This window comes from Molothrus ater, chromosome Z (assembly GCF_012460135.2).
Source record: "Molothrus ater isolate BHLD 08-10-18 breed brown headed cowbird chromosome Z, BPBGC_Mater_1.1, whole genome shotgun sequence".
Lineage (NCBI taxonomy): Eukaryota > Metazoa > Chordata > Aves > Passeriformes > Icteridae > Molothrus > Molothrus ater.
In genome coordinates, this window is record NC_050511.2 from 57,627,131 (window position 1) to 57,649,357 (window position 22,227).

Here is a 22,227-nt window from a genome sequence, read left to right on the forward strand (position 1 = left end):
CTTTTATCTTTTTCTTTATAGATACTTTAACAATACCCTGAATAGTTTTCCAAAACTAGAAAGATATGAAGCACTCAGCTTGATCTGCCTTTAAAACAAAGATTTTCACAGAATACCAAAACACATACAGAGAACAGAATATTAGGGGGAGAAGAAGTGGAGAAAAGCAACAAAACTGATGTAAAACTGCCATGAGAATTCATCATAAACCCCATCAAAAATCCAGCTCTTCTTTGCAGGGAGGAAAAAAACACATTTTCATCTGATCAGTGTGCCCTCATTTGTAAACTTGTACATTACCAAGAAAAGACTTATAAAGTGGATCAGATTAATATCAAACTATTATTACCAGCCTATCATTTTAAAGGCCAGATTAAGAATGCATTCAAAGAAAAACATGATACAAATACCATGATTTTAATTGACTAGGATTGTATTATCATCAGCAGAAATCATATAATAAAGGCACTGCCATATGAGTAAGGACCAAAGAACCAATTAACACAACAGCAGAATATACATAATTAATAATTTTGTGCAGTTGAAGATTGCCAATAATTCAGCAAAGAAAAATGAAAAGATGAAGTGAGAAGCAGTATTAAACAGTACAGCTTTATTTTAACTCCACAGTTTTTTTAATTCCTCAAGTCAATAACATCCCTATCTACTAAACAGTCTGCACAAAAAATTTCAAAAACCTCTGCTCAAAAAGAATGTTTTTTTCTCAAACTATTAGAAATAGTGTTTAATATGCCACAGAAAACTTCACCTAATCAATATTCTAGGAAATACTTGTTCTGCTGCTCTAATAAATACAATTTGATTTGTCATCGTAAAGAAGGTATCAACCAGCACATCACCACCTACACCTCTTGCTCAGAACTAACAGACCTAGAACTCAGAATACTACTTTTTAACAACTTGTAGTTTGCAGGCAAGAAAACAATCTGATTTAAGAGAAATAGCACATCAATAAGAAATAGCACATCAATAAAGAAAAAGTATGAAATTATTTCTCATAATAACTAGTGGTTTTGAGTCCAAACCTGAACACTTCTACAACACTTCTACAAAAGATGCACTGGCCTACTCTCAAAAATGTCAGAAGTCAAATTTTTTGCTCTATTATGAAACAACAAACTTGGACACTCAGTTATCCACTAGTTTTTGACCATAAGCTAATGAATCACACAGGTTCCAATGTTCTCTTAATATGTAAACCATACCCCTAATAAAAAAAAAAAAATTAAACTGTCTGCCATTTTTTATTGTTTTGAAACAGAAATGGATTACAGCCCAGTCCTTCTTGTGTACATGACAGAAAATACTGTACTGTCAGCGTTTCAATACTACTGAAACAGACAACCTCTAAGTACCAAGTGTCAGGTAAGACTTAGAATTATTTTGCCACACAGATTTTAGTAAAACACAATAAAAAATTCCAAACAGATCTTAGTTATTTCACAAACTCTGTCCTGTGAATGTGTTCAGGGACACTGTGACAATGTGTTGGAAGAGAGTTATCGAGACTTCAGTAATGTTAACCATGACCCTGATTCTGCACTTGGATCCACACAAGCAAACCCTTTTACACACCCACTAAAGCTTCAAATAAAGAAAATTCAGAGTTACTAATGTGGAGGAAGCAGATGGTAAGCAAAAGTACAAAAGAATCACATGTGAACTAAATTCTGAATTCATATGTAGTGCTGCACGCCACCTAAACAGGTCAGCAATAGTCCGTACCAAATATGTAATGATAACCAAAAAGCTGGTATGTATTTTTAAAAGAACATGAAAGAGGAAAGAAAAACCAACCAACCACTAGCATTCATAAACTCATAGAATGGTTTGGATTGGAACAGACCTCTGAAAATCATCTAGTCCAACTTCTCCGCCATGGGCTGGGAACATGTTGATCACTAGATCATGTTGATCAATGCCCCATCCAATCTTCTGAACACTGCAATGACAGGGCATCCACAATCTCTCTGGGCAACCTGTTCCAGTGTCTCATCACCCTCATCAAGAATTTCTTCCTTAAATCCAGTCTAAATCCATAATCGTTCAATTTAAAACCATTGCCCCTTGTTCTGCCACTACAAGCCCTGGTCAAACGTCTCTCTCCATCTTTCTTGTAAGCCCCCTTTAAGTACTGAATAGCTACAAGAATGTTTCTCTGGAGCCTTCTCTTCTGCAGGCTGGACAACTGTCTCAGTCTGCCTTCACAGCAAAGGTCTTCTTGCCCTTGAATCACTTCAATGGCCCTATGGACCCATTTCAACAGATCTGAGTTTGTCTTGTGCTGGGGGCCCCTCAGCCAGCCCCTCATGTAGTATTCCAGGTGAGGTCTGAGAAGAGCTGAGAGGAGTGGTTGGTACACCAAAGGGTTGTGTTGCTATCCAAAGGGACTTGGGCAGGCTGGACATATGGTTTGACAGGAACCTCATGACGTTCAACAAGAGGAAGTGAAATGTCCTGCACTGGAGGGGACAAGCACCAGTACAAGCTGGATGATGTCCAGCTGGAAGAAAGCCTTGTGAAAAAGAACCTGAGCCTCCTGGTGGACACCAAGTCAATCGTGAGCCATCCTGGGCTACTCCAGGAGAAGTACTGCCCACAGGCTGAGGAAAATGATCCTTCCCCTGTATGCAACAATGGTGAGGCCTCACGTGGAGTAGCATAATCAGTGCTGGGCTCCACAGTATAAGAGTCATATAGGTACTGTAAAGAGTACAGCAAAGGCCACCAAGATGATGAAAGGATAGGAAGGGCAGGGAAGGGCACCTCACATATGAGAGCAAGCCACAAGAGAGCTTTTTAATTATATTACTTTTCTGTACCTTGAGAAATACTGGGCAAAATATTCTCCTACTAAATAAAAAAACACCACAAAATTATAATAAGTATCTTGCAAAATTCACTACACAACCAGCTTACAAAATTAAAGATGGCAGGAGCTCAGATACAAGCTCAGAGAATGACCAACCTGATGAGCTCAATCACCACAAATGCTCACGAACACACTGTCCCCTGGGCATGTTGTAAGGTCTGCTCACAAACAGCATGCAGGTTTCTAATACTGCATATATAGCTGGGTTCCAGCAGTTACAGCAGCTCAGCTAACATGCAACATCTCCTTAAGACAACAGAATTTAACTGTCTCAATCAAATTTATCTAGTACCTGTAAGTGACCTGGCTTGTCACAAACTTTGCACCTTAGTTTAAAACTCTTTGCTTTAAACTGAACTAATACAACTTTAGTCTCTCTCAGAAGAAAAGCCACGCACATTACCTTCTGAGGGGTCAAAATCCTCTGCCTGAACTTTTCAATCGTCTCTTGACCTGCAGCTGCCCATGCACTAGCAAATGCTTCGGCTTTATCTTGATCCAGGTGAATGCTTTGTAGCTGCTGTTGCAGTGAAGCAGGCTTCAAATTGTGGTAGACTGCCTGTTAAAGGAAAAATAACTGCTGTTGCCAGGTGCTGTTCTACAGGTCGTAGCAGATACATTCTAGCACAAATGGCCACCGTGTTCACTCAAGATTTTTACTAGCAACTCCGCTAGGGGAACTATCTGCATCCTTTTCATCTTAACCCTCTTACTTGGTAGATGGAAAACTGTAACTATCTCAAAATGCAGTGTAACAAATTATTCTTCTCAAGATAGACACACTACAAAAAAAAATGTAGACACAAGTAAGATCTGAGTATATGTACAGATTTCCACTGTACATAATCACAAAGCAGCTATCAATGAAAAACAGATGGGCTTTGAAGCCAATTGTGACCATCAAGAAAGGAGAACTTTTCCAAATTCACACTATTCAAGCAAAATTAAACTACAAGGCAATATTCTGAAAAACCAAGAAGTTTGCCTAAACTGAATGGGTTAGATATTACCTCCCTACTAGGGTCCATTTTTTTGGGAATGGTTCTTCACTTTCAAAACAGGATTGTGTCACCACCAAGTCAGATTAAAAAAAGAAGCAACATACATGGCAAAAACTGTATAGCAGTCTTTTTATCTATAATACCTCCACAGACCAAAGTGCTGTTAAAACAGTTATTATCTGACAGAACAAGCAGCTGCTCCAAGAAGCACAGCTATCAGCAGGAAAACAAAGAATTCTCATCCAACATGTAGTCCATCTTGGACTCTTTTTTGGGAAGATATTAATATTCTTCCCTCTTTTTTTTTTTAATGCATAAGAATCATGAAGAGAATTAACTGCTTTTTCTGCTCATCTTCAGTAATTATAATATAAATTAAGCAGTCTGAGGAAATCAGGACAAGGTAATTCTGCTGTTTTGCTGAGATGAAAATAAAAAAATTCCAGTCTGGAGGTGACCTCAGGTTTTATTTTGATTTTTGGTGGATGGGAGTCATGAGGAGAACTGTTTGTTTTATTTCTAATACAGTGGAATGTGTTAATTAAGTAAACTGATCATAAATTGACATGTGTAAGAAAGGAACGGGTTTAAACCCACCAAAAGACCATCATTATGCACACCCTCTGTACAAGACTCCACTTTCTATATTTACATTAAATGGGTAGATAACAGCATTTTTAAAACAGTTATTTTTATATAACTGTTTATATACATTAAACATTTTTATATGTTTATATAAAAAACATAATTTTTAAAACAGTTACCATATTTACTGGGTAATACAACAGCTTCCCAGCTTTAGTAGAGGTAGACCACAGAATCAGAAAACCTTCTCTGTTTACAAGGTTACTGCACCGGGCTGCACCATGCAGTCATCCACTCCTCCAAATTCTTGAGCTACATTAGTTGTGCCTGTCCACCTCAGTACAGCCTGCTTCTGTGCATGAAAATTTTCCATAACTGACTCCTAACGTAAGTTAAGCTGTGCTCAGTAATGTTATCTAAAATTTTCCTCACAAGAACTTAAAAAATGCATGGCTGGCTTGATACGATGAATAAGAGAGAATACTAATCTCATAATTTTCAAGAGTTCCCTTGGAGTATTGCAGACCTCACTAATATTATTTATATTTACATTAGCTGAAAAACCACTGCACAAAGGCACCTAGTCCCATCCAAATCAGAAAGGCCTGAAACAAAAAGCAGTTAAATCATAACCCCAAAACATACAAAATATACTACAGATATATTTTCACTAATTCCTTTTTAACTTCATTATCCTATTTTTGAAATCTATAGCTGGATAAAAAAAATACATTTATTAATGCCTAATAGTGAAAACAAAATACCTGCTCCAAAATGAATGATATAGTTTCAAGAACCAGATGAAGATCCTGTTTTTCCAATGAAAAAGCTATTTGAAGTTTTTCTTCCTCCTCTTCACTGAAGGTACTTTCAGCCTGAAGCACAAAAATGGTTAGTCCTGACATTTCATTTAAGGACAAATAATACAGTTATCAAAATAAAAACTTTCTCCTCATCTTTATGAACACAGTGGCTATGCAGTTGTTTCTAAACAGAAATCACAAAGCAGGTACAATTCCTCTCACTGAAAATAAAAACTAAAAGCCCACACAGTACCACAGGATTATCTGACATACATCAGAAGAAAAAGCTTTCTCTTTGTACCTCATAGACACTATGGAAATATTATTCTTTCAATTATCAGATCATCTCCAACAAACTTTTATAAACAAAAATAAGGCAAATACAAACTGCGTTAGTTAAATCACACCCCAGAAAACAGAAGGCAAAACTATAGTTAAGTTAGTTATGTATGTGTCTTCCATTCTGGATACCCTTCTAAAAATCACCCATGCTGCTGCAAAGGAAATAAAGGCCTAATGCATATTTATTTTGAAAGTCAAATTTGAATCTATAGCCTACTGAGTTACTGAAGACAATTGAGAATCTGCTGTACTTTTAAAATACAGCAGTTGTATTTACTATACTACAGCAAATTAAATAGTAATTTAAAATCCAGATATTGCCTTCTTTTAAAATCCAATTACTAACAAACACCACATTTAGACCACTTAGCAATCCGAAATTGCAAAGCTAGACAAGCAAAACAATTTAGCTGTCCAAATAAAAAAATGAGGCAATTACACAAAACTTTCAATGATCACAACGTTTATAACAAGAGTATCAAAGTGGAAACATTATTTGAATCATTAGTTGTTAAAAGGAAACACAGAGTTCCCAGTGTCTGCTTTGCTAAGGCAATGAAGTTCATTTCAAGCTTCCAGCAATTTAACTAGTTACTTAGGTACTTTAGAAAGTAAAACTATTCATGAGATTGAGTGGGCTGAATTACAATAACCACTTCAGCTCATGTAAATGCCAATTAAAACTGTGAAGAGCTACTAAAATGCTATGGAGTAGTGAAAAAGAATAAACCAAACAAACAAAAAGCTGGTGATGCATTCCTGTTACCTAGCAGTTAATATCCATGCAAAACAGAGAAAACTCTCTGCAATAACAGTGGCATCCAAGCTAGTGATGTTAATAGAAAAAAAAACCAAACAAACAAACCAGCAACTGAATCAAATGAATCCTTACAGTCCCACACTTACAATCCTTAATATATTTGCATTTTTTCCATGCTGCTCCTGTAATATTTTACCATTTAGCCTATATGCATAAGTGTATAGAAAACAAATTCTGTGTTTCTTTTTATACTTTTTCTAAACACAAAGCAACAGAATAAACAAAATCTGACACCGTAAGACAATGAAACTAACAAAATAATTTCTGGTGTAAGATTCATTTTTCAGTCTCCCCAGCAATATTTAGTACAAAGTTTAGAGTTAGCCTGCATTTGACATTTGAGCACTGTGAAAAACTGACTAGTGATTTGCTTTCTCTTTTTTTATTTATTTCTTTTGATTCTGCAATCAATAATTGTCTTATGCAAAGACTAAAAGCTCTGGATTTAATTTTTATCCTCAATTCCAGAGGTGTTTTCAGTTGATGGACATCCACAAATTCAGAAAAATACACAAAACATCTATTTAGTGTTTCCTTTGTGTTGTAAAACACAGAACATGTAACATTTTCTTAAGAAAGGATGTTCTTTGGTGGTTAATCTTTGCATACTTTCAAGCCTAATCAAGAAGAAAGATTAATTAACCCATGAAACACAGAGCAGCAGCGAACAAGCTCTGAGTGATGTGCAAGATTTAGAAAGACAAAACACTTGATGGAAGAGTTGCCTTGTTAAAGTTTAAGGCCTGACATGCATCAGTGACCTCAGACCTAGGGGAAGGGTAACAAAACCTGGGAAGAAGGATGTACCACCAACAGTGAACACAAATAATGCAGAATTTATGGGCCTCAAGGACATTCGGCAGAACTCCCAAGATAAGGGAGAAACTGATAAAGCCAATTCAGCAATTGTGCTGAAATTAGCTCTGACTGGGTGAAAGGTAATTCCTGCAGAGGAATCTGCAACCACCGGCTCACAGACCACAAACCCAAGAAGCCCACTGACTCAAAAGAAAAAAAAGAAAGAGTAGGCAGACTAATTAGCATGGGAAGCGAGAGAATCATTAACCAGTAGAAGACAGAATATTAACTAAAAAGAACTATGTAACTTATTGCCAATGAAAACTAAAGCCTCTGTTTGCTAAGATGCATAAACGGTAAAAAGTTTTGATGCTTGGGGTGCTTGCCTTGGGGAATGCCACTGAAAATCGAACCTGCACAATTCTGAAATAAATAATCAATGTCTCGCTCGAGTGTGTAATTACTGGCTTTTTGCAAACCAGGTAACACATCCGATTTTTTTTTTGGACAACATTCGTGAGGGCAGAGGACGAGTTTCTGCAAAAGGCCAAGCAACTCGCGGGTCCTCTGACAGCGCTCTCGGAGGCAGCAGCACCTGGAGGAGGCGGGCTACAACAAGCATCACTCGTTCGCATGCCATTCACCTTCTCAGGCTATTCGTTACCGGCTTTTACTTCATCCTCCCGAAATCAGTTCTGAAGAACTAGTGATGAATGGAATCAAGATCTAAAATCCTTACGAAGGAACGGAGGGGGCGGGGGTTGTGTTCAGGCTCCGTAGGCGCGCTTCCCAAGCTCCGGCCGGGCCCGGCCCCGCGTCCTCCCAGCACCGCCGCGCCCCCGCTCCCGCCCCGCCCCACCCCACCCAGCGTCACACGACCCCCAGCCGGCTCCCCACCAACCTTCAGGTGCAGCTTCTGAAGAAGGCGGGAGAGGAGACGCGGAAACCGGCCGGGGTCCACGCCGTTGAGCAGCGACACGGCCCTGCGGATGCTGGGAGGAGGGAGAGAGGGGTGTCAGAGGGGCCCTGGCCCCGCTGCGCCCCAGCATCTTGGCGGTACCTGCTCATTTCCATCCCGTCCCGCCCCGCCCCGCCCCGTACGGCCCAGCTCGGCCCGGCCCGCCGGGGCAGCGGGGCCCGGCGGGAGCAGCGCCGCCGGAGCGCCGGTACCTGTCGCTCTCCGGCACGACGGGCGCCGCCATGGCTGTGGCACGGGCCCGCCCCCTACGGCGGCCTGGCGGGGCCAAGCGCTTCCTCGCCGCTCTCAGCGAGGGCAGCGCGGACCCAGAGGATCACGGAATGAATTTGGTGGAGAAAGACGTCTGGGATCGTCCTGTTCCAGCCCATCATCGGACACCACCATGTCAGCCAGACTACAGCACTGGAGTGTCACGTCCAGTTTTTCCTTAAATACCCCCAGGGACGGTGACTCTACCACCTCCCCGGGCAATCCATTCTAATGTTTAATTACAATTTCCGTGAAGAAATTCCTTCTTAGATCCAGCCTTAACCACGCCGGGCGCAGCCTGAGGCTGTGTCCTCTCTCTTCGTCGCCGGTAGCCTGGGCGAAGGTGCCGAGCCTCGCCGGGCGCCCCCTGAGGGCGCTCCCCGCGGGCTCCGCAGCGGCGGCGGCCGCAGGGCTGCGGCGGAACCCCGGCGGGGACGGCTCCGAGCCGCCCTGTTGCCCACCAGCAGGCAGCGGGGACCAGTGCTCATCCTTGAGTATCATCCCTGAGCCCTCACTGTTCTGCCTCTCAGGAACCACAGGGATATTTGTTCCCATGGGGGAGTGCACCGTCAGCCCTAAAATACCTGTCATCACCATCCTTGTTTGTAGGCCATGAACTTGTCAAAGCAAGCTGCCGCCCTTACAGCAACAGCGAGTTGTTCTGGAGGCCATGGAATCTACAGTTTCTGCCTTCCCCAAACAACCTGTGCCCAGATAATGCTCCCAAAGTCCCACCCCATCCCACGCCATTGAACTCCCCTGCACAAGACACAGAGCACACCATGCCTTGTTTCAGGCCGAGTACAAGGTTCTCAAGCTACATGAACAGAACCATTAACTTTTAAGCATTGGATTGAGTGTTTCTACTTCACTTGAATGTGTGAAAAATGTGTATTTTATGATTGGCTTTTTGCAACTATTAAAATGAATATTACAGATGTTGTGCTAGAAAGTAATCTGTATTAATTCTCTTAAGTAGTGTGGTAAATATAGTTTTAGGTTATAACAAAATGTTAAAAATAGAAACTATGCTATGTAGGATACATTTTTTCTCTAAAGAAAGGACTCGCACTGAGATAGCAGTCACAGGACACCTAAATCATTCAGAGAAAGGGAATTTATTGATCCATTATCAGGAGAAACAAACTTCTTCCCACCTAGCACAGCCAGGATGACACTGTTAGGCTTATGAGGAAGAAGTTGACACTGACTAGACAGAATCCTGTATTTGAATGGAATTTATGCATCATGTATGAGGTGTATGAATATTTTTTAGGGTTATTTTAGCTTTTAATGGTTAAGCCTTTGTTAACAGGTGTCCTTTTTTGGGCTTGTGCTGCCCAGAAAAAGGTACCCAGATGTCCATAACTCTTGGTTTCTATTGTCTCATATTGTCCTAATTCAAATTGTCCAAATTATTATTTCTCTAATTGTATTACTATTTTTATAACCATTTTATTACTATTAAACTTTTAAAATTTTAAAAACAAGTGATTGGCATTTTTTACAAATGGATCTAATGTCTGTGAGACCTTTATTTTCCATCAGGTTTGGCTGAAATTGAAAAACAGGATCAAAGACAATGGGATGAGCAAACCGAGGAACAGGCAGCATAACTGCATAAGCCTTGTTTTCCTAGGAAGCCAACTAAAAATATTAAGTCTTTTGAAGACTTCTTCAGAATGTGGCTGCAAAGATTTATAATATGTGTCACGAATGTAATAAATGGTAATCAATTATGGTAACCTGAAGAGACAGGTGGGAAAAGGTTGGAAATTTTTGAGAGTACTGTGAAGAAATGTTTTATAAACATATACGCTGAAATCTTGCCTCTATTAACTAAAGGGAATTTAGTCAGTAGGGTCAACTTCAATATGGTCACCATTGCAGCCAGAACATCTGAAAAGATAATTTCTGACTAAATAGACTTGGCCTTAAAAAGCAACTTTAGCAGAAAAAAAGCCCTGTGAGAGACATGGCCATATTCCAACAGGAGTTTTAAAGCAGAGAATTCCTGCCTGAGACTTAAAACTCGTTTGTACTATACTCTGTCCTGGGTAACCCAAAATGTTATTGGATTCCATATCTATCTGTGCCCAAAATAGTTACTGACACTTTAAGGCCCAGCGCCACAGCCAGAAGCAGAACTGCATGGCAGGTGGGGGTGGTGCCAATCCCTTTAAAATGTTGGAGCACCCAGGCCAAGTGCTCTTTACCCTGGTGGCATTTGCTCAAGGTAGATGTTGTTTCAGGTGGGTTTTTCTGGGCTAACAACAGTAGCAATCCAAAAAGCTGCATTTTACAATAAGAACCCGTTTCAGAGTGAATTTCACAACACCTGTCAACTGTGCAAAGCTGGAGCCAGCCAGGGTTGGGTCGCCACACGTCAGTGCTGAGAGACTGTTTCTTCCCTGCTGCTCCCTCCCAACACACCAGTGGCTCAGGAACAGTAGCATGAATGCCAGCGGAGTTCAGTGGATGATAGCGAGACAGCAGCACCAACACCCAAGGAACCAGAGCCTGACTCTGCGGGGCCAGAGTCACACCCAGCAATGCCCGTGATTTCTGTCTGCCACCAGAACTCCTTTGTAAGCTCCTACCTTCCCAGGACAGGTTTGCCACCAGCTTCCCTTCGTTTTTCAAACCACATTGCCAGCTGTGGGGGCCACCATCCTGGAGGGGCGGTCACTCCACCATTTTTCAGTTTCGCTTTTTTCCGGGCGGGCCAATGAGATTTCGCAATTTTGTATCTAAGGATGATTCACTGTTATTTTTTGCCAGTTGCTGTTTCGCATGTTAGAAAAACGTTAATTTTTTCACTTACAACTACTCATATTCATTTCTCCTTATGGTGGGAATAGACTGGTTAAAACTATAAGGGGAGGTAATTAATTTCCGATTGTACACTTTTTAAATTGTCTTAAACTGAGACAAACTTATACCAGAAAGTGGACCCACAGTCACTGTTATGAATGGCCATTACGTTTTTCAAGCTATTGTTCTGGGATGAAATACAGTAATATTCAACTATTCATCTGGTTTTCTGCGCTCTTATAAAACACACACACAAAAAAAAAGCAATATTCTTGCAAGAAATTTACTTGGCTAGAAAAGAAAAATGACTGTTTTGCTCCACACTGAAAAAAACTCAACAAATCTTTTTGTTCTAGGAAATCTCCCCTGAGAGCAGAATTTTATAAAGTTTGTTCAGGCAAAATGAGCAAGGGCAGCTGGAAGTCTAAACAATTGCTTATTATTTCACAAAGTTACAGTTGATACAGGTATTGGATGTGCTGCTCAGGTGTGCTGCCAATTCTGGGTATTACAAACTGGACCTATTTTAAGGTGTTTTCTTTCACAGTTTGCTGCATCAAAAGAATATTTAAAATGAATAATCAGGAGAATGAACATTAAGAATTCAACTGGCCAACCTGCTCCACCTGGACTTGCTTGACACAGGAGGTTTGACTTGGAGGCTTCTTCTACCCTGTATGTTTCTGTGTTCAGACCCTCACTGAAGAAACACAGGAAAGAGAGATTAGAAACAATAAATAATGAAGCTAACTTGACAAGGTGCTGTCAAGTGCACTATTATATAACTTTTTATCCTAATACTTTTCTGATACTAAGTAAGAATTCTAAAAAGTTGTGATTTCTCACACATCCATTCATCTGTTATTGGTTTGCACTTGTACCCATGTCATGAATGAGTGTTTTAAAATTGTTTAAAGAATCACTGGCAAAAGTATCAGTAAAAACAGGTTTAATATAATAGATTCTATAGGCCCTCTCTACTACTTACCAGATGGCCAAGGCGCACTGAGGATAGAAAGGGGAAGGATAAAGGGGAATACAGCCCAAAGGCCCAACAGCACCTAATTTAATAGCATTTAGAACTTCAATTCAATTGAAACTAGTACTTCAACAGCATTTAACTTAACTTATAACTTAAGTTAAACAATTTAAGCAGTTAAAAATCTAGGAGAGCAGCATTTCTCCTACATTTGGTATAGCACGTGCACACTTGTATGCACACAGAAAAAAAGAGTGTGCGCTCTCTAGCAGGTCAGCCCCCAGCCTGTGCGGGTTCTTGGGGTTCTTCCTCCCCACGTGCAGAACTCTACACTTGCCCCCTTTGAACCCTGTTAGGTTTCTCTCTGCCCAGCTCTCCAGCCCATCAAGGTTGCACTGAAGGTTAGCACAGCCTTCAGGTGGATCAGCCACTCCCCCCAGTTTTGTATCATCACCAAACTTGCTGTGGGTGCATTCGGTCCCTTCATCCAGGTCATGGACAAACAGGCTGAGTAAGACTGTACCCAGTATTGATCCCTAAGGAATGCCACTGACTACAGGCCTCTACCTGGATTCTGCTCTGCTGGTCATGATCCTCTGAGCTCTGACATTCAGCTAGTTCTTGATCCATCTCACTGTCCAGACATTTAACCCACATTTCCTGAGCTTAACTACAAGGATGCTGTGGGACACAATGTCTACCTCAGCTTCAGCTGAGGTAGACAACATCCACTGCTCTCCCCTCATCACCCCATCCTGCCGTGCCGACTCAAAAGAGCTGTAGCAACTGTAATGCATTTGGTGCAAATATGTATTTAAGTATATTTGAATATTTATTCAGAAAGCATTGGTCTATATTTCTTTAGTTCATCTCTTTTGGTTTTTTGCCCTAAAGTGAGTCAAATCTGTATTCTACCAGAGTATGGGATGGATATAGACAAAGTTCAATCCTGCTCTTATAGGAGGTCTTTAAAAGAATAATGAAAATAGTCTCGAAAAGAATTCAAAAATGTATCTTTCTTTTTTCTGTTCTCTCTCTCTTTCTTTCTTTTTTTTTCTGCCTGTTGTTTTACAGTGCTATGATCTATTGTACTCCTAGTCTGTGTTTTCAGAAGTGCTATTTTATACAAATTTTCACTGTGGAACATTGCATGAAGGATTTGCAAATACCAAGCAAGGGAAAAATCAACATTGTGTGTCCCTTCTCGTAGCAGAGAAATAGAGGTAGACAAGAGAAAGGTGGTCCTGCTACAGCTGGCTAGCTAGCCCAGCCTTGTGCCCCTGCACAGCTTTTGGCTTCCATATTCCAAACTTCTATCTCTTAACTCACCCAATAAAGCCTCCAATGTTCATGGTCTTCCGCATACTTTCAGATCTTAAAAGTCATAATATTTAATGGCTCTTCCTTTGCCTCTCCTAAGCCACATGCTAATAATTCTATTAATACTTCCTTTTAATTGGCCTTTGTTGTAGAAGCAGTTGTAGGTATCCAATACAATATGAAAGGACAACTATTGTGGTTTTTTCCTCAGTGACAACTTCAGATGTAGAGAAATAGACACATTGTCAAATAGAGTGTCCTTAGTGGATGGATTCCTTGCTTGTTGTCTAACTCAGTGCAATGAAGGCAAACAAGATGCTGTGCATAGGTTTATTTTATTTTCTGAATTTTCAAGTTTATAAAAGGCAGGAGATGCACAGTGTAATCTTTGGAATTAAAACAACTCCAATAAGACAATGCCCAAGCACATAGGAGCTTAGAAGGGAAAGAAGCATCCTTATGCAAAAATCATATGGGAACACAATGTTCATTTCCCTGAGATTGGCTTCTTTGTAGTAACAACATCTAATAAAGCAGAGGGTGAATATCTCCTCCCAGATAGATAATGATTGTAAGCAAGGGAAATACAGTGGAAGACACAATAATTTCAAATTAAACAAGCTGAATCAATTTTTAGGCACAGAATTGAGAGATTGAGAGATGGTATCTTAGTTTAGGGTATAGTTCAATATGTATCTATCTATACTCTCCCCTTTCCTTAAGCCACAATGGGATCACTTGAAGCCATGAGCAAAGCAGCCACATGGAGCAGGAAAAGACAGGAAAATGATTTACAGAGTCACTACTTGTTTCAAGTGCATAATCTGTGGGGGAGGGGAGGAATTGGAAGAGAGAGAAGGACACACAGACCTTAAGGAAGAGGTCATTGATCTGTTTTCCCTTAACCAGTTTTGTAGAGCAAACTTATTGCATAGGGAAGATCATATTCTGTTTAGACTGATTTATAAGGTGTAAGATGATCTGATGTCATCTGGAGCAAAACCAATCTCTCAAGAGACTATAAAATGTTCTCTGCCATTTCTCTCAAGGGATTTAAAACCATAATGTCATGCAGTATGGTGGTATGTAATTTCCTAAGAAAACTGTCAAATATGGGCACTGTGTTGCTATTTGTATCTACCACTAACTTTCACAATCCATATAAAAATAGGTATAACATGTTTTTTTCTTCCCCATGTACATCTGCCCTAATAGAATTATACTTGTTCACTCCGAATTGCTCATTTGGAATTTGGGGAAAAGTTAGCAGGATCATTGCAATAGTAGAGTTATTTTCAAACCACAGCAGAACTGCCTCTGCCCTGTTATTTCTTTATCTTGGCTTTCACCTTTCTTTTATTTTCAGGTTTTGTGCTCTATTTCCAAGGTTGCAATAAGTGTGCTTGTGTGGAGTTGACTGGGTCACAGTCCATTTTAAAAACCACAGAGTAACACAAATTAATTCAACAATGGTATTTCCACCAATCTGGCATTAATCACATTACTCAGAAAATGTAACATGTAGCCTTACCACAGGAATCCATGTGATAAACTATTTAGGGTTTTGCCTTAAAATAAAAAGAAATAGATGATAATTCAAACCTGTCCATTTCAGATCTTGAAGTTATGTCAAAGGCTGCCATCTTCCTGTCAACTTAAATCAACTTCATCTTCTTGAAGAGCTGCTTGTTCTATCAAATCTAGAATGAGTCTATGGCACATCTGGAACAAGAAACAATTCCTAACTCCTGACTTATGAGCAGTATTTCCACCTACCTTAAGAAATTATGTGAGCTATTTGGACTCCTGGCAGAAGTCAAAGGATACTTGGGGACCAGTAAAGTATATGAGAGAACATCACCAGATCCAATTACCAAACAGAGTGTTTTAACCACCACAGGAGACATTCCTATGATAGTTTTTGGTTTGGTTTTTTTTTTTTTGGTAGTGAGTGTTTTTATAGAATCACAGAATTGTTTAGGTTGGAAAAGATCTTTAAGATCATTGAGTCCAACCACTAAACCATGTCTTAAAGTGCCACATCCACATGCCTTTTGAGTGCTTTCATGGATGGTGATTCCACCACTTCCCTGGCCAGCCTATTCCAATGCCTGACTATGCTTTCAGTGAAGAAGTTTTTCCTAAAATCCAACCTAAAAGTCCCCTGGCGCAAACGGAGACCATTTCCTTTCATCCTATTACTTGTTACCCAGGAGAAGAGACCAACCCTCACCTGTCTACAATCTCATTTTAGAGAGTTGTAGAGAGACATAAGGTCTCCTCTTAGCCTCCTTTTCACCAAGATAAACACTCCCAGCTTCTTCAGTTTTTCCTAATGCAACTTGTGCTCCAGATCCTTCAACAACTCCACTGCCCTTCTCTGGACTTACTCCAGAATGTGGACATGCTCCAGAGTCAAGGTCTGTCTTGTAGTGAGGAACCCAAAACTGGGCACAGCACTCAAAACTGGACACAGCACTCATTGTCCCCCTGTACCACCTTTGCCTGGTACAGGGGGACAATCTCTGCCCTGGTACTCATGGCTACACCACCAGCCAATGGCCCTTTTGGCCATCTGCACACACACTGTCTTATGTTCAGCTGCTGATGACCAGCACCCCCTGGTCCTTTTCCTCTACGCAGCTCTCCAGCCACTCTTCTCCAACTCCTGCATGAGGCTGTTGTGGCCCAAGGACCCAGCACCTCACCTTGTTGAATCTCACCCAGCTGACCTTGGCCTATCAATCCAGATCCCTCTGCAGAACCTTCCTACCCTCCAGCAAATCAGCACTCCCATCCAACTTAGTGTCATCTCTGAACTGACTGAGGGAACACTCAAACCACTTGTTTAGCAGGACTGGCCGCAACACTGAGCCATGGGGAGCACCACTTCTGACTAGCCTCCAGCTGGACGTAGTTCCATTCACCTTCACTCCCTGGCCATCCAGCCAGTTTTTAACCAGGGCAGACTGCCCCTGTCCAAGCCATGAGCAGTCAGTTTCTCCAGAAGAATGCTGTGGGGAACAGTGTCAAAGGCTTTACCGAAGTCCAGATAGACATCCACAGTCTGTTCCTTATCCATTAGGCAGGGTCATCCTGTCACAAAAGAAGATCAAGTTAGTCAATAAGGACCAGCCTTTCCTAAACCTAAACTGTCTGTGCCTGATCCCCTGGTTGCCCCATACATGCCAAGTGAAGGCATGTGCTTCATGACCCTCTCTGGCATCGAGGTCAAACTGACCGGCCTATGGTTCCCTGAATGTTCCTTCCAACCTTTCCTGTAGATTGGCATAATATTTGCCAACCTTTTGTCATCTGTCACCTCATTAGTTATCCTGGACTGCTGGTACATGACAGAAAGCGGCTTGGTGAGCTTTGCTGACATCTCCCTCAGTAACTTTCAGTGAATCCCATCCAGCCCCATGGACTTGGGTATGATATAACGGGTCAGTGGTCATGGCCCCTTTAATATGCAGGTTTCATTCTGATCCCCATCCCTGTCTTCCAGTTCATGAGGCTGGGGACCCAAAGAACAACCTGTCTTGTTTTAAAAACAGAGGCAAAGATGGCACTAAGTACCACTGCCTTTTCCTCATCCTTTGTCATGTTGCATCTACCCACATCTATGAGGGTAATGAGATCCTCCTTAACCTTCCTTTTTTTTTGTGGTCACCTAATCACAGAATATGCTGAGTCAGAAGGGACTTTTAGTCTTGCACATCCCAAGAGCTATACCATGTGCTTGAGAATACTGTCCAACACTTCTCTATGTATTTATGAAAACGTTTGGTGTATTCATAAAAACATTTATGTTGTCTTTCGCAGCAGTAGCCAGATTAATTTCTGGGCCTTGTCCCTTCTATTTCTTTTCCCTGCATAACCTCACAACATCCTCCTAGTTCTCCTAAGTTGCCTTCCCCTTCCTCCAAAGGTGATATATTCTCTTTTTTACCCAGAATTCCAGCCAAAGCTCTCTGTTCAGCTAGGATACCCTTCTTCCACATCAGCTTGTCTTTTGGCACATGACAATAGCCGGCACCCTAAAGATTTTCTTCTTTAAAAACCTGGACTTGTTTGCCATTCAGGACGGCCTCCTAAGGGACTTTGACAACCAGGCCCCTTGACAGATCTTCCTAAATCTAAGATGGCAGTTATACTGACCCCCTTCATTTTTTTCTCTGAGAACTGAAAATTCTATCATTTCATAATCACTGTACCCAAGATTGCCTCAGACCATCATATCACCCTCTAGTTAATTTCTGTTCACAAACAACAGGTCCAACAGGTGCCTTCTCTTTGCTGACTTGCTGTGTCAGAAAATAGTCTTACACATACTCCAGGAACTTCCTGGATTGTTTTCCCTCTCTGCTATATTGTATTGACAGTAGGCATCTGGAAAGCTGAAGTTCCCCTAGAGAGGAAGAGCAAGCAATTGTGAGACTGCTTATAGAATATTTGATCTGCCCCTCCCTTCTGTTTGGTGGTCTATAACAGATTCCTACCAGGATATCTGCCTTGTTATCATTCCCTCTGATTCTTGCCCAGAAACACTCAACCCCATTGTCATAATCATTGAGCTTGAGACAACCAAAACTCTTCCTAACCTACATGGCTACCTTCCCACCTCTCCTTCCTCACCCATTCCTTTTGAAAAGTTTGCAGCCATCTATCACAGCACTCCAGTTGTGTAAATTGTCCCAGCATGTTTCATTGATGGTAACTGTGTCACAGCATTCCCACTGCACAATGGCTTCCAGCTCCTCCAGCTTGTTGCCCATGCTGCCTGCATTATATAGCTGAAAGGAACAAAAAAAATTTTCCAAGATAGCAAATCAGAAGGAAATTTTGATGTTAAGACATTCTTGGGATCTGTTCCCAAGTTCCATGTCTTGGAAGGTATCTTTGTCTTGGAGCAGATGGTCTTTGTAACAGAGAATGGCCTGTGGTAAGGGAGAAAAGTGGTGCCATGTTCAAAGTTGGGAGAACCTCCTCAAAAAGAAACAAGCACTAGGCCCAAGGAATGATTCCCCCACTAGCAGCATGCTCCTGGAAATCACCTGCAACCATCTGCAGCCTTCTTGCCTTCAAGGTCTAGAGGGACCCTCACTCCTCAAAAAGAGGGCGAATGCCTATCATGAATGAGAATACCTACCTCATAAGAAGACTGGGTGTAAGTTATTGTATTTAAAATCTGTCATGTCTTACCTGAAGAGGAAACTTAAGGAACTAAAGACACTTTTCTGTCCAGAAGGAAAAATATCCACTCTGTTTAGCCATGTAATTAATGACCAGTGGACATTTAACGTGCCACATGCTGTAAAAAATTAGCGCAGACTGTACATATTGGTTTCGGTTTTTCAACCTGGACAGCAAGAAGCAAGAAAGAATTGCTGAGAGAGAGTTGTTTCCACTCTCCTTCACTTAATATACAGACAAACACGGAAAGTAGTGACCTAGTTTCAAAGAACAGTGTTATCTCAAATGCCTCCTGTTTCACCTATACAAGGAACGAATGCAGCAGGATGAGAAGGCTCTTGGACAAGCCTACACAAAACAAAGAGCTGTGTCACACATCTGAGTAATTAAACCAGCAGAGAAATCAGCAAAAAACCCTCATTACAAGTAAAGCAGTTCAGCTTCCCAGGGTAAGAAAATTATCTTCCCATAACAGTTCAGATACCTTCAATTTTAGAAAGTCAAGATTTAGAAAGAATTGACTAGGTGCCTCAGCAAAGCTTACAAGGATGAGGAAGAATGAAATACACACTTTTACTTGATGGGGAATGCTAAAACTTGCTAGGTAGGCAGCAATAAAAAAAGCACAAGCACCTCTGCCAGGTGGTGATTTACTTTAATAAAACATGAATTTAAAAGAACAATATTCAGGCACAAAGCCTAACAGAACATAATCAGTCAGGGACAAAAAATGGTAGCTCACTGATCACATCCCCAGCTTCAGTCTCAATTGTATCATAAACCCATTTCCTATTGCAGCGACATTCTGCCCCACATTTGTTCGAGTTGCATTTGGGGCAAGGATAGAAGCAACCCAGGCAGTCCATTTCCAGGCAATCACATAAATCTATGTCATTACAGAGCAGCCTGCCATGTTTGTCATATTTCTTTGTAAATCTGTGAAAGAGAACAAAAATTATTTTCAGACAATGCTTCAATGCATTCAGACACTAAATCAAACACATGGAAAACATCTGTACAACAAGTATTTAGTCTTCAACAAACTCACAGCAAAATGAAATACAAGCATTATATCCTAATTGCAACAGCCATTGGTACTAAAAAATGAATCCATGCCATACTATATCAAAATTCCCTTAAAGTCACACAGAAAAATCTTGTTTTCCCAACATGGCTTTCAAGAAATCATTCTGCAAAATACAATGCTTTTATTAATTTTGTTTAGGTTCAGTGAACAGTCTACCAGACATTTTTTAAAGTAAATCAGGTAATAAATTAGAGGTCTTACTTGGACTCATAAAAAAAATTTTGTTTCATCTGTGACATGCATGCTTTCTTTTTCTGCTGTCTAGTTTCAGGATTGAAGTCAGCTACCTGAGGTCCTGGATTTTGAAAGGCTAAGCATTTTAATTGTTTCTCGAGTTTTTGCTATAAATGAACAACAGAAAGTTTGTAATTAGTACAATTGGAAAATATATTTATCAGCTGCCAAGTGTCCTCACTGGCTTCTGAATGACATTAAAATTAATATTCCTGATAATTTATAAGATCATATTGATTGTTTAAAATGTTTGCTTGTCTGACTATTAATCAAGTATTCCTTTTACCGACTGTGCATCCTGACTGGGGATGGAACAATCATGACTCTGAACTCATGACTCTGGTACAGCAGCATGGAGTTTGCAAGTTGCCATGTGAAAGGCAGAATTATGTGTTTTGTTCTTCATCTTCATCTAAAATGTAAAAACAAGTACTATGATTATAAGCATCTTGAATGGATTCACTCTTATTTTCACTGTTCCCTCAGATGCCTAGAAACTATCTATGTCCAAACAATCTGAGGGCAATAAAAATGTCTGAAGGAGCAACTACTAGAGTAAGAAAATATTTGCACAAGTGAGAAGTATGAGAAAAAAAACTCCAACACACAGGCAAAAACAAAGAAGCTCAACTGAGCACAGTTTTCTGAGAAATAGGAAGATGCATTTTTCTGCCAATTTTATGGAATTCATGTTTACAATTAGTTAAAACTGCTGAGTACTTTTGGAAACTAAAATATTATCTTTGTGTATTACCATTCCATATAGTCCACATATGTTGACAGATACTTCTAAAGTCACTGCAAACATAAGCATCATGTCAAACAATTTCCCTTTGGACAATGACTGTAAGCTTTGACACCTATCATTCATTATGTAAAGGCACAAAAATACATAAAAATTTATATTTTTCTCCTGTTATATAAATGGAGCTGCCTTGCCATCTCTTAGCTTCCCTGGAGGGTGTCATTCCCATCAGAGTTCACAGTGATTTTCCACAAACAATTGAGCACTTTCACTATTTCTCAGGGGAAAGCAGTGGCCATTCAGCCCAATCTGCTGATACAGTGATTCAGGAATGTCCATGCACTTGAGTGCACTTTTTCCCAAGGTGGTGATGCTGTGCATCTTCAGCTGCATTCTCCTGAAAACATACAGGGCAATCTCATGTACCTTATTCAGACATGTCTGCTTTGGATTCTGGGGTAGATTTTTCAGCATCATCACCATTCATGATCAGAAATAATGCAATTTTAAGTTGCAAAAGAAAAATAAGGTATGGTGATATTCCTTCCTCTAAGACTACTCTTCTGTTTCCCTACTTAGCATTGCTCTTAGCCCTTTAAATCACTGCATTACAAACTTGATGCATTTCACTGTTCTTGTTACTGATATTTCCCTCTTGACTCCAGCTCTTTGTTTTTGTAATGACTGAAAATCTGAAGGCAATTTTAAGTATCTTGATAATAAAATAGTACTGGAGAAGTCATACCACATTTTTGTGTCTTATTGAGCAGTCCTCAGCAGGAGACATATTTTTTTCTGCAGATGTTTCCTGGGAAGAATAGCTTTTCTTGCAGTTTTCTTCCACGAGATCACTCATTTGACCACTCTTGTGAAATAAGCACATATTTGTTAAACATATACTACCGTATAAACAACTTTTAATTTAACACTTTAAGGTAAGCAGGTGATATCCACACAAGGCTTTTACATATTCCTAAGCAACAGCAAATGCAGAACAGAATGTAGCTCAGTGACAAGCTCGATTTTAAGACTGTATTAAACAATACCACGAGCATGTACAAAAGCTGCATCACCGAAGGCGCCCCAAGTTCACTGCGCAGCCGCGGAGCACCGCAGGCGTTCGAGCGGCCCAGAGCTCGAGGGCGCAGTGCCCCCACCAGCCCGCAGGTGGCGCTGCCGCCCCAGCCGTGCGGGCGCGCCCCGCGCCTGCCGCGACATTCCCTGCGGATCCACGGCGCTCTTCCCGGAGACGCCAGCCAACGGAATAGACGTAGGCTGCTTGGCTTTTGAATCTCACTCCTTTGGGAAAGACTTTTTTAAAATAAAGTAGAATGTGGACGTTTTAGGTTTAATAGGAAAAAGGGCATCACTCACTCTGCTAA

At 40.7% G+C, this 22,227-nt stretch overlaps 2 protein-coding genes across 3 annotated transcripts in view; both read right to left on the reverse strand.

Moving 5' to 3' along the window:
• The window catches only part of COMMD10 (COMM domain containing 10), a 108,619-nt gene extending 100,136 nt beyond the window's left edge, over positions 1 to 8,483 (reverse strand). Inside the window, exons 1-4 of one of the 2 annotated variants that reach the window (XM_036403475.2) lie at positions 8,413 to 8,482; positions 8,144 to 8,234; positions 5,244 to 5,354; positions 3,297 to 3,452 (exon numbers count right to left, since the gene is read on the reverse strand). In XM_036403475.2, the coding sequence (XP_036259368.1) occupies positions 3,297 to 3,452; positions 5,244 to 5,354; positions 8,144 to 8,234; positions 8,413 to 8,444 (390 nt within the window). In that variant the 5' untranslated portion in view covers positions 8,445 to 8,482. Of the gene's footprint in view, positions 1 to 3,296; positions 3,453 to 5,243; positions 5,355 to 8,143; positions 8,235 to 8,412 lie in introns of both variants that reach the window. The other variant, XM_036403474.2, reaches the window with a different exon arrangement.
• An 11,009-nt stretch (positions 8,484 to 19,492) lies between these two features.
• ARL14EPL (ADP ribosylation factor like GTPase 14 effector protein like) lies at positions 19,493 to 21,701 on the reverse strand. The gene is made up of 3 exons (XM_036403981.1): positions 21,591 to 21,701; positions 20,068 to 20,207; positions 19,493 to 19,715 (listed from the first exon to the last, which is right to left on the reverse strand). The coding sequence occupies exons 1-3, from the start codon at positions 21,699 to 21,701 to the stop codon at positions 19,493 to 19,495; spliced, it is 474 nt and encodes a 157-aa protein (XP_036259874.1).
• Positions 21,702 to 22,227: the final 526 nt, after the last annotated feature.